A 13,178-nucleotide genomic window follows, 5' to 3' on the forward strand; every position below is an offset into this window, starting at 1 on the left:
AACAATTAGGCCATTTTTGTTAAACCACCCAGAAAGTTTTTTCATAGAGTTATCAGATATTGTCTGAAGGGATTCAGGGCTAGATCCAGTCAACACTATGCTTGTATCACCAGCAAACAGGATAGTTTTTTGTGGGCTCATACGTTCAACAAGATCATCTATGTAAATGAGGAAAAGTAATGGCCCTAGAACAGAACCCTGGGGAACACCATATCTTATTGTTCTTTCCTCCGAGAGGAAAACTGTGTTATTTATTTTATTCTGTACATTAATATCGTATTGAAGTGATACCTTCTGTCTGCGGTTTTGTAGGTAAGAGCATAGCCAGTTGTGAGCCACACCTCTTATTCCTCTTCTTTCCAATTTAGCAAGCAGTATTTTATGATCTAGTACGTCAAAGGCTTTAGAGAGATCTAAGAAGATACCTGCAGCTATATTATGTTGGTCAATTGATTTCAGTATGTGGTCCAACAGTTCAAAAATTGCTGTCTGGGTGGATAAAGATTTACTAAAACCATGTTGTTGAATGCTGATTGGTGCGTGGTTTTTTATGAAATTTATAAGCCTGCCATAAAAAAGTTTTTCCAGGATTTTTGAAAAGATGCTTAATATGGATAATGGTCTATAATTGGATACTAAATCAGGGGAACCTTTCTTTAGTAATGGCGAGACTTTAGCTATTTTCAGAGCATCTGGAAAAATGCCAGTTTTTAATGATTGGTTGTAGATGGTTGATAATGGCTTTACTATATGGGGAGCACACACCTTTAATATGAGGTCAGGTACTTCATCATAGCCACTAGAGATTTTATTGGGTAACAATTTTATTATGTTCCTAATTTCATCAGGTTTTGTTTCATAAAGAAACATTGTAGCATTAGTGCTGTTTGACGTATTGGTGGAATTGAAGAATGATACCTTGCAGTTTGCCTGAATGAGATCTTCTGCTAGTGAGGTGAAATATTCATTGAACTTGTTTACAACTGTGTATGGATCCGTGACCTTAGAGTCATTAAGTGTTAGAGAAATGTTTTCCTTTTTAGGTGTTGAGCTACAAGTTTCTTTTTTAATAACTTTCCACATAGCTTTCATTTTGTTTGAAGAGTTTCTTACGAAATTGTCATTCCATAAAAGTTTTGCCTGTCTAATCACTCTAAGATAAGTTTTTTTGTAGGCTTTACAATAGTCAGAAAATTCTTCAGTGACTATGTATTTTTTGGAGCAATATTGGAGAAATCTGTTTCTCTCACTAGAAATTTTGATTCCTTTTGTTACCCACGACTTTCTATTTTGATTGCTTGAAGTTTTTGTTTCAAAAGGAAATGCTGTATTAAAGTAATAAAGGAAGGTGTTATGGAAGCTTAAGAACATATTATCAACAGTTGTTTGCATGTAAACACTGTCCCAATTTTCCTTAGCTAATAGGAAGTTAAAAATCCTAATATTGCCATCTGAAAAGTTTCTTCTTTGAAATACTTTTTTGGGGCTGATTTTACTATTTTCCATGTCAACGCTCAGTAGCTGAGCATCATGGTCACTGTATCCCATGCTCAGTACTTCGCCAGTGAATTTGTAACCAGTATCAGTTATGAAGATTTGATCAATTATTGAATCAGTATGCTCTGTTGATCTTGTTGGAGAGTGTATTGTGGGGATCATATTAAAGGATTTGGTCATGTTTAACAAATCAAGTTTAGCATTACTGTTTTTTGATAAATCAATGTTAAAATCGCCACAAAGTATTATTCTCATATTTAATGAGTTGACACTATTCAGCAGAACTTCTAATTTGGTCATAAAATTTGGAATATTACTACTTGGTGCTCTGTATACATTTATAATTATATAGCTTAGTTCAGGCAGCTTAACCATAGAAAGCTCAAATTCCTTATCTTCAGATAATGCAATCTGTTCATTTAGGCCTACCTCACTGAATTTTATCTGGTCCTTTACAAATATAGCAGTACTGCCATGTGTGGAGAAATTCTTACAATAAAAGCTTGTTAATGAGTACCTTGAAATAGTGGTTGACTGAATTTCTTCTTTAGACAGCCAGTGTTCGGTAATACATATTACATCTGGATTTATTTGAGACTGAATTAACACTTCCAGCATTTGAATCTTATTTCTGAACGACTGGACATTATGGTGTAATACAAGAAATGATGAACTTTGTGACTTTTCAGTTAAGGATTTAATTAATTTCTTTTCTAAAGGTATTTCCAACACAGCACTTACCCTAAAAAATTGGCCGAGATTTTATTTTTGTGTGTGGCTTCTTGCACGCAATTTTCAGTAGCAGAGATGGTTTTGAGTGGTTGACACAGTTCTGCTTCCATCAAAGCTTCTGTTTTTGGCCTAAACCATTTTGTAATTTGTGATTGTTTGGCGATCTTGATACTTGAGGCTGATTTCATATGATTTCGGAGTTTTTCTACTATTTGGTCCTCTCCTAACATATTTAAATGTAGTCCATGAACTGTATGAAATCTTCTTCCTAAATTGTATGTATCAATTATCTCTACATTATGAAATGTAGAACATATTTCTGATTATGAAATGTAGAACATATTTCTGATATCAGTTTGTTTGCAGTTGGTTGACACAGGACCAGGAAGGCAAATCATAACGATGAGGAATGTTAACAACGAGTACATTTGTATGTAATAGGTTGTTTAAGCATTCCTTCATTTCTTTTGCAAACCCTTTTGTTTCATTCCTATATATATCGTTTGAACCACCTAGAAGCACGACAAAATCACAATTACTTAAGTGAGATACATCAGTAGAGTTTGAAGTTAAGCCACTGTTTAAGAAGGCAGATAAAGAAATAGCATCAAATTTCCGTCCAATTTCAGTTTTGCCAGCATTCTCAAAAATTTTAGAAAAAGGAATGTATAATCGGCTTTATAACCATCTTACCTCAAATAACGTACTGTCAAAGTCGCAGTTTGGATTTCTAAAGGGTTCTCATATTGAAAAGGCTATTACACTTACAGTGAAAATGTGCTTAATTCATTAGACAAAAAATTGCAGGGAACTGGTATATTTTGTGATCTGTCAAAGGCATTTGACTGTGTAAATCACAATATCATTTTAAGTAAATTAGCATATTGTTGTGTAACAGGAAACACTGCAAAATGGTTCAAATCTTATGTCTCTGGCATGAAACAAAGGGTGTTGGCAGGAAAGAGACATGCATTAAGCTATCAGGTATCATCCAATTGAGAACTAATTACATGTGTGGTCCCACAAGGTTTCATTTTAGGCCCTTACTTTTTCTTGTGTATATCAATGACCTTTCATCAGTAACATTACCAGATGCCAAGTTCATTTTGTTTGCCGATGATACAAACATTGCAATAAATAGCAAATCAAGTGTATTCTTAGAAAGATCGGCTAATAAAATATTTGTGGACATTAATCACTGGTTCCTAGCCAATTCTTTGTCACTAAACTTTGAAAAACACACTACATGCAGTTCAGACCTTTATAAGGGGTGTCCCATCAGTATATGCCTAACATACAATGACAAGCAGATAGAAGAAGTGGATAGTGTTAAATTCTTGGGATTACAACTTGATAATAAATTCAACTGGGAGAAGCACACCACAGAACTGCTGAAGCATCTTAACAAATCGCTATTTGCAATGCAAATTGTGTCAGACATAGGGGATATAAAAATGAAAAAGCCGGCATACTATGTTTACTTTCATTCCATAATGTCATATGGGATTATTTTTTGGGGTAATTCATCAAGCCAAGCTAAAGTTTTCCGGGCACAAAAACATGCAATAAGAGTTATATGTCATGTGAACTCAAGAACATCCTGCAGAAGCCTGTTTAGTGGACTATGGACACTAACTACTGCTTCCCAATATATTTATTCCTTAATGAAATTTGTCATTAAAAATATATCACTTTTTCAAACCAATAGCTCAATTCATGGAATCAATACTAGAAATATGAATAATCTTCACAAGGATTTAAAGTCACTTGCTCTTGTACAAAAAGGTGTGCATTGTTCAGGAACATATATTTTCAGTAACTTGCCAGCAGCCATAAAAAGCTTAACAACCAATGAAATTCAGTTTAAGAGAAGCCTAAAGGATTTATTGTTGGCCAACTCCTTCTACTCCATTGATGAATTTCTCAGTAGAACCAACTGATTTTGTGTGTGTGTGTGTGTGTGTGTGTGTGTGTGTGTGTGTGTGTAAGTACAATATAACTTCTGCACAATTTCAGTGCAGTAACATGTTCATTGTAAATAAGTATTATAGTAGTTTTTTTACATGTTTATTACCTTATAAATAAAAAAAACTTTCTTATTTTAAATTGAGTGCATTAGTGTTTGTAAAATGATTCTTTCATATCGTGTTCAGTAAAAAAAATGATGATCATTCCACTTGGGACCTGTGGAAGGTACATTACCTTATTTGTTTGAGTTGTAAATATTTGTCATGTATTGTTGTTTTTCTGACATGTTCTACGTCCTGGAGGATCTCCTCATGCCCTGAGGACGCTTTGACAGTTACACCCACACTCTCGCTGGTACTTCCTCCTTGACAAGGACTCCAAAGTCAGTGACAATTTGCTTGCCAGCGATTCCTCCTGGAACCCCACTCCCCTCCCCCTGCCCTCCCTCTGGGACCCACAGTGACATTCCACCCACGGATTCACATTTCACTTCAATTACTAATGGTATTTATCACAGAATCAATACTACGGAGGACCCCCCCCCCCCGATCCCCCGTGTGACAAAAGGCTTGCGACCTCAATCCCAAAACACTGTGCTATGCTCAATCAGTCTTTGGTGAGGTACGTGATGCAGGCATTATATGACAATTCAGACGTGCCAACTCTCCCGATTTAAGCGGGAGACTCCCGATTTAAGCAGGAGACTCCCACTTTTTCATTCTTCCTCCTGATCTCCCAACCGTGAAGGCCAATCTCCCGATTTTCATAGCAGTTTCAATATTTTCCTTACTATTTGAAAATCCTGCGCCTTCGATATATTGGTGGATAACTAGGTATGGCTGCTACTTGTCTATGGAACGATTCATGCAATGGCTGTCGGGAGCGGCAGTAGGCGCAGATAGCGCTTCGTATCTACAAGGAAGTAAGGAACTTATCATTTGCAGCGTTCGGAGGCAAATGAATATCTTTCAGCTAGTGCCAATTTCCTCCGCTTCTGGTAGCACCAACGCAATCGTAAAGTTATCATAGACAAGGAGTAGTTGATAGTCGTTCAAAGTGAAGTGATTAGTGTTGTTGTATCTACAAGGTAGTGTTGCCAAGTTGGGCGATTTCCCCCTACATTTAAGGGGAATTAAGCGTTCTAGGGGGAAGATAGAGGGATAAATGTTTCAGGAGGAAAATATTTAGGGTTACTACTTCTCTGTGCCTAATTTAAAAGGGGATGACACTGGAGCTAATATTTCTGATCTTCTACTTTCAACTTTACGGGAATTCCGTATTCCATTAAAAAACTGTCTGGCTTTTGGTGTTGATAATACTCCTGTAATGCTAGGGCTAAAAAAGGATGTGGCAGGGTGTTTGAAGCAAGAAATTGCTAACTCAATCATTGTAGGCTGTTCTTGTCACGTAATTAATATTTCTGCTGAGAAGTGACCGTCATGTTTGCCTTTAAATATAACTGACATATTTCATTATTTGGAAAGGAGTGCAAAGAGGAAAGAAAAATTTAGAAAGTTTCAAACTTTACATGACACAGAAATGAGGAAAATTCTGAAACATGTGCCTACAAGATGGTTATTGTTGAAAAGATGTTTAGATAGGATTTTGGAGCAGTGGCACCCTTTGGTTAGTTTGTTCAAGAGTAAAATTGTAAATAAGGATTCTGAAGTGGAAACTTTGGAGAATTATAAAATTCCAAAACACCCTCAAAATGTAGATGTGTCTACTTTATATCACAAGTCCAAGCACTGTCATAAGATTTCACCACACTCCTCACTTAAAAGAAAAACCCAATCATCAGTTTTACAGAAAACCAGACACTGTGGACCATGCTTTATCACGTGAGAAACGACTGTCCATGTTTCTGTCATCAATTTTACCTAAATCTTTATGCCTTTTCCTTTAAAGTTTTATGGCTTTCTTTGAGAGCCCAAGTGTAGCTCTTCAGTCAAGTGCCCCACATATCCACTTATTGAGGTCAGTTTTAAAGGAACTATTGAAGAATGTGAGAGCAATCATTATTAAAACCTCCAGCTCTCTTGTTGATGTAGGTTATCACACTCCAGCAAATGAAAAGGATGATTCTACATTTGCTTCGGCGACCACTTTGAAGCCTGAGGAAAAGTCTATATTCTTTAAGTCTGTAAGAAAATGTTTCTTATCATCATGTGATTACTTGATACACAAATTTCCATTCGAAGATGGTTTTAATGCATGCAGAAGTTGCAAATATTTCTACAATTGGCAAAGCATCATTTTCCAGCCTTAGATTTTTCACAAACAGATTTTCTAATATTCTGACTAGCGAAAGTGAACACTTAGATACAGAAGTTGATATTCTCCACTCTCAGGTCTATAAATTTCAGCTGGAAGAAACCAACTTGGCAGCAGAGAGAATTGATATTAAGTGGGCGTTGGTAGGTCAGATGAAATCGGTTCATGGTGTTCTTCAATATCATAAACTTACAAAGGTAATGCTGGTTATTTTGTCATTTCCACATAGTAATGCGGAATGTGAGAGAATTTTTAGCACTGCTACAAAGACCTAAACTCAGTTTAGGTCCATACTTTCAGAAATGTCTTTGGAGAAATTTTTAAGTTTAAAATCAGTTCAAAAAGACAAATTTAGTTCAGAGTTTTTGAAGAAGGCTAAGTCAGCTACGGGTGTGCTGAATAAGTAACTACCGTAATCAGACAAATTCAGACTAATAAACTATTCAGATCATTTGCTAAGCCTAACATGTACATCCTGTATAAAATTGATTTAAATTTGGGAAAGATGTCTTACGGACATAAGATGCCATGCAAATATGGGTTGCATTATGAAATGAAAACGTGTGATCATTTAACAGTGATTTATTCATGCAAAAAGTGTGCTAATGTCAAAACAGAAATCTAATAGACGTTAATTTGTTTCCTCAGATAGTAATTTCGAACTGAAGTTCTCTCGAGAGTGCTTCACTTGAATGTGTGTGAATCCAAAGAAACCTGCAGACCTCATCATTCATGTTGTTCAGGGTGTTGAATGATAAATTATACAGTCTGAAGGCTCAGGTATGTCCATTATTTAGTATTTACATGTAAATAACAAAGCAAATGTAACTGAGTTGTTACAGGTATTGAATTATTGCAACTTTAATCGTCAGGGATGTGTTGTAATTCACTATAGTACACCGTTAAAATTCTCCTGATTTTTCACTTTTGAAAGTTGGCATATCTGACAATTATATAGCAGTTGATCTTTCACCATGCATGTCATCCAGATGAAAATTAATACATTTAATTTGTTCAGGGCTACAGGCTTCTGAATCCTCACACTGTTTTGAACAATCATCCGATCCCACAGAGTCAGGACTTTGCCCAGCTGCTCAGAGGTGCACATGTGTTCAGTGTTACTGAGTTGCTGCAAAGATTACCATCAAATTCCTGTGTTCAAGAACGACATCCACAAGACTGCTCTAATTACCACTGGTTAAAAAAAAACGTGGCCCAGACTTGGCAGCAGTATATTGTTTCTACATTGTTCAACCTCCCATTCGCATATACCTCCTTGGATGACATCTTTATTTCCCCCTCCCCTGAGGAACACAAAGAGGATTTGGCTCCCCCTGAGAAACACAAAGAGGATTTGGCTCCCCCTGAGAAACACAAAGAGGATTTGGCTCAAGCCCAGGAAACACTCTACTCTGTAACAATGGTGTTGAAATCAATTACAAAAAGTCACATACAGCAATGTGACTTTTCTTGGCTGTACCGTGTTGGCTGAGGGCATCTGCCTGCCATCCGACTGTGTTGATTTTATCCATAAACTTCTTCTACTAAAGGACTATTGTGAAGGACAGAGATTACTGGGCATTATAAACTTCTACTGCTGTCATCTCCCTGTCACCTTCCTTTTGCTAGCTCCATCCAGGCACCACCCTCTGACACTGTCATTGGATAAAACACTCAGGCATGAGGAAATCTACATGGACTGATGATATTTTCCAAGCATTCGAGGCCTTCAATTTTGCGCTAACCCACAGCATCACACCTAGTACCTGAAGACCACACCTCTGTCACTTTCAATGCAAGTGATACATCAATAGGCATGGGTTTGCAACAGCACATCAGCGATACCACTGAACCTCTCAGATTTTTTCTCCAGAAAACTCTCTCCTGCACAACACAAGTGGTCTACATTTGACTGCAAACTCCTCATGCTCTATCAGGTGGTGAGACACTTCCACAATTATATTGAAGGACATGAGTTTACTTTCTTTACCGACCATCAGCTGCTTTCAGATTCCATTTGCAACCCGGGCGAAGACATTACTTCCTGATGCCTGCGGCAAAAGGACCTAATCAACGAATATTCAACAGACATATGCTATATACATGGTTTTCCCTGTTCACTACTGACATACTCCCATATTTCATCTTGTTTCCCATTATTTCATCCGTTTCACCCTTTCCAGGGTTTTTCCCACTTATTTGGGTGTATGTTTACTAATTTTTTTGGATGTAATTCTACTTTATTTACATTTTTTCACGTTTTTTCCACCACAGTGCAGCCTTGCTCCTTCCATCTGCATCAATACAGCAAAGCTTCCTTATCCCTAGTGAGAACCCTGTCCCACACACTGTACCTGCACTGCTGCTTGGCTCATGGACCCCCCCCCCCCCCCCCCCAAATGGACTTCCCATCAAATTACCGAACTTCAGCTGCCATCCTCCCTTCCACAATGACCTCCATCTTTTCCGATTCAACATAGTCCTGTAAAACCACATCAGTCAACCCCAAACCTCCTTGCAAAACCTTCTCTCCATCAGTAAATCTCTGCTGCTATTCAATCCAAAATTCTTGGATTCCCTAACACACATTGAAACTCTTGCCCTCCAGGAACTTGACCAACATGCAGATTGCCATGTCATAAAACTCTCCACCCTGCTCACTTCCTACTCCCGCCTTGGATTACAACTGTCCACCACCTCTACAACAACCTCCAAACCTCCACCATATTCCCTCATAGCTGACAAACGGTGTCTCACAGACCTGCTACATTTACCCCACCTTCCAAAACCCCCTCCCACCACCCATACAGAATCCAGAACCTAAACAGACCTGAAACACAGTAGCAAACCATTACCCCAAGAGCCTTAGACCTGTGGAAATATCAGTCCTATCCAAAGGCTTCACCTTTCGCCCCACTATCAAATTCAATCATGCAGTACTTAAAGACCTTCTCTCATCCGGCCCCTACAGGGAAACGCTTTTTTGCAATCAATCATAACTATCAGACTCAAACAAAGACCAATGTTGAACCGTGTCTGACTCAGTTCACTCCTCAGTTTAACCTTGATTCACCCCCACTACCCCCAAATCACACCTGTTAACTTTTCAGAATTTCTTACCCTCGATCCTTGCCTCACCATCATTTCCCAAATCCCTCAACATGCACACTAACCTTACATCCACAGAAAGAACCACAATCCAGCACCTAAAAGCTGGTCCTGACCTTTTAATCCTACCTACTGCCATAGGATTCACAGCCATTATTTTGAACTGCAAGGATTACCTGGCAAATGGATTCCGTCAGCTGTCACATTCATCCACTTATAAACCCTGGTATAGTGACCCTGTTCCAGAAATCCAGCAGGATCTCCAGTCTCTCCTTAAATCCTTAGGCCCACCCCAGAACCTCCTCCCAGAGTCCACCTGTCTCCTCACCCCTACCACTGTCCACAGTCCTACCAACCACCCAGGATTGCCCCGTTGTGGCCAATTACTTTGCCCCCACTTAGAGAATCTCTGCTCTTGTAGACCAACATCTTCAGCCTATTACCTGCAACCTACTCTCCTACAGAAAAGATACCAACTATTTCCTCCACCAACACTCCACAGTCCCTGTTCCTTTGCCTTATGGTGGACTGCTCGTCACTTTTAATGTCACCTCCCGTTACACTAACATCCCTAATGCCCATGACCATATTGCAATTGAACACTATCTTTCCCAGTGCCTGATGGATTCCAAACCAACACCCCCCTTCCTAGTTAGAATGACCAACTATATCCTCACCCACAATTACTTCTCCTTTGAAGGCATTACCTACAAAACAATTTGGAGAATGGCTATGGGCACCCACATGGCACCACGTTTTGCCGACCTATTCACCTGGTTCAGATTCATTGATGACATCTTTGTAATCTGGATTGAGGGTGAGAACACCCTATCCACATTTCTCCAGAACCTCAACACCTTCTCCCCCATTCACTTCACCTGGTTCTACTCAACCCAACAAACCACTTTTATAGATGTTGACTTCCACCTCAAAGATGGCTACAGCAGTACTTCTGTCCATATCAAACCTACTAACCACCAGCTGCTAATGTTTGTGTTACTTTTCACAGAGTTGCCAAGTACGTGCCACTGCAGTCCATGCTGCAGTCATCATGGGCTGCCATTGACAATGCCTGCTGGTATAGCAGCTTTTCTTTGCTGCTCCACTGGATCCACATGCTGCTGCCAGTCGACACTGCCGTCATTGTCACTGCTCCTGCCTGATCATGTTGCAGCCATTGGGTCATACGAATAAAACAAAGAATATGCTTTATACTCAAAATTTCGGTGAACATTGTCATGTTCGCAAGAATAAAGCGAATCAGATAATATCCTTCACCTGAGAATGTTCTCACAGTATGAATAAAATTGTGGGGCAAGCTGCTTAAAACAAAGAACAGAACAGCCTTCAACGCCAGTGGTAGCAGTCGTGTGGGTAAGGTGTGCTTCCTTGTGTGTGTGTGTGTGTGTGTGTGGGGGGGGGGGGGGGGGGGTGCACACATGCTTGTTTGCTTTGCACAAGAAGGCTTTGGCCCAAAGCTATAATGTGTAACAGTCTTTTCATTGTGCCTGTCTGCAACTCAGCAGGTCATCTGTATGGTGACATTCCAGCCTGGAGTTTCCACTGTTTGTTCTCCCAAAATAGTCTGCAGGTAGCAAGTAGCTGATTAACACAGTCCCCGCTAAATGAGTAAACGATTAACACTTACGTGTAATCTGTTTCTGGTGTTCATTCACGCAACAACTATCTGCAATCTCTCTATGAAAATATGCATATCGATGTCCACACAAATTCAGTAATGTTGTCTTTTTCTGCAAGACGGTATTTTTTTTTCAGTGATGTATTGTGTAAATATGAACAATGTTCTGTGCCACATACAATCACTATGTTTAGGCGACTTTTTAGGCCTATTAATGATTCTTGAACAGTGTTTTTAAATTTGTGCTTCAACAACTTTACAATTTATCTGATGAATTCTTTCACTGGACTCTTGTTTGTTCGTGAGTGATAATATGGTTTATGCGCTATTTTTCATACAAAGTTAATAAACTGCTCGTTGTCTGAAAAATAGAACACTGAGAATAATGAATCAAAAAGTGAAACCAAAATTGTGGTGTTATGTACATTATCCATCCAATACCTTAAGTTTTTCAGCTTTATGACTACAGACTGATGTTTTACCAAAGGAGTGGTGGAGAATAGACTACAGAAATGATTTTGGTCCGTTTACAGCTTACACTCAACAGTTACATAGAAAGCTCTTAGTACATTTATCTTTCTGTAACAAATGCTGTAAAATTTGTTAAGGAAAAAGGATAACTGTAAATGATACAGGTAATATAACTTCTATTATAAAGACCAACAAAATGAAAAGTTGCATTTTATTAAGGCAGATAGAAAAAAGCACTACATTTTATCCTCTGAAGCATTTTATCCTCTCAAGCAAATTCCTGCAGAGTCTCACATGTACCAATATCGAATTGTCATTTCTAGCTGGTTTTTGGTTTTGTGTGCTCTTCCCAGTCTGAGTAACCACCTTTGTAGTGTTTTGCCCTGAAACAATGAAGGTCATCTCTTGTAATGTTATCCTCATGAATGTGGACCACTTAAAAAAAACAAATACATATTTTACAAAAGAATCAGTATGGTTATTAAAATCCTTCAAGCAATGAAACAAAACAATGTGTAAGAACAATGCTGTATTATCATAAGCTCTAAAATAAACAATATTTGATTTACTGGTAAAACTGTTGGATTCCACCAGATTAAAGGAAAATACAGTACAACGGAAAGCAGGGATACAATTTGCACGTTCCGAATGGAAGGAAGTGTCAGTCAATATACTAAATCAGTAGACATACATGCTGGATGACGTGACTGAAAAACAATTGTAATTTTTTAAAAGAAATCATTTTTAATATTGCAATTTTGGCCTTAAGGCCATTATTAAGTGGTATACTGCCAAAGGCAGTCAATCTTTATAAATCCTCCAACACATGTTCTTGTCATTACCACATCTGAGCCTTTTTAACAATGTTAACATCTTAAAACAAATATCAGTAAACCTTAAGTGAATAGTGAAACAGGTAATTCTACAGTTAATGCTGAATATGTTGTCTGTTCAAAAGTTCTATATGACTGTAAATGCCAACCATGAGAATTTAAACAACTGAAGTGGTCCACAGACAGAACCACTATCTTCAAATGCCCATAAGATTTAAATTTGTGTGCCTGTACATAAAATGCTGTTAATTGTTACATAAGGAAAACCAATCCCTTTTGAAGACATTATGGCATTGACAGCCATGATAAAACAACAACAACTCACACATAAACGCAAAAGGAGTTTATATATCTGCTACAATCCATATAAATCACAACATAACTAACTTATAGACATTCAGAGATGAACTAAAAGCATTCCTCACTGTCAATGCAATGTGTAAACATAATAGATTTGAAAGTAATATAGGTGGTCTGTTCAAAAAATTCTGGAAATTTGTCCACAAAATTTTTCTACGATTACCTTTTACTTATTGTGCATGGTCTCCTTCAAAATACTCTCCTCAACAATCGACACACAGCTCTTGATGCAGTTTCCACTTCCAGAAGCAGTCTTATATGCTTCTTGCTGTATTGTGCAAAGCGCTGTCTGCGAA

The 13,178-nt window shown here is 38.1% G+C and overlaps 1 protein-coding gene across 2 annotated transcripts in view; it reads right to left on the reverse strand.

Annotated features, from left to right (window-relative positions):
- Window positions 1–11,882: 11,882 nt before the first annotated feature.
- Window positions 11,883–13,178, reverse strand: part of LOC126419177 (uncharacterized) — a 291,871-nt gene continuing 290,575 nt past the window's right edge. For both annotated transcript variants that reach the window (XM_050086310.1, XM_050086319.1), the window contains one exon: window positions 11,883–12,072. In XM_050086310.1, the coding sequence (XP_049942267.1) occupies window positions 12,009–12,072 (64 nt within the window). In that variant the 3' untranslated portion in view covers window positions 11,883–12,008. The remainder of the gene's footprint in view (window positions 12,073–13,178) is intronic.

This window comes from Schistocerca serialis, chromosome 1 (assembly GCF_023864345.2).
Source record: "Schistocerca serialis cubense isolate TAMUIC-IGC-003099 chromosome 1, iqSchSeri2.2, whole genome shotgun sequence".
NCBI classification, from domain to species: Eukaryota; Metazoa; Arthropoda; class Insecta; order Orthoptera; family Acrididae; genus Schistocerca; species Schistocerca serialis.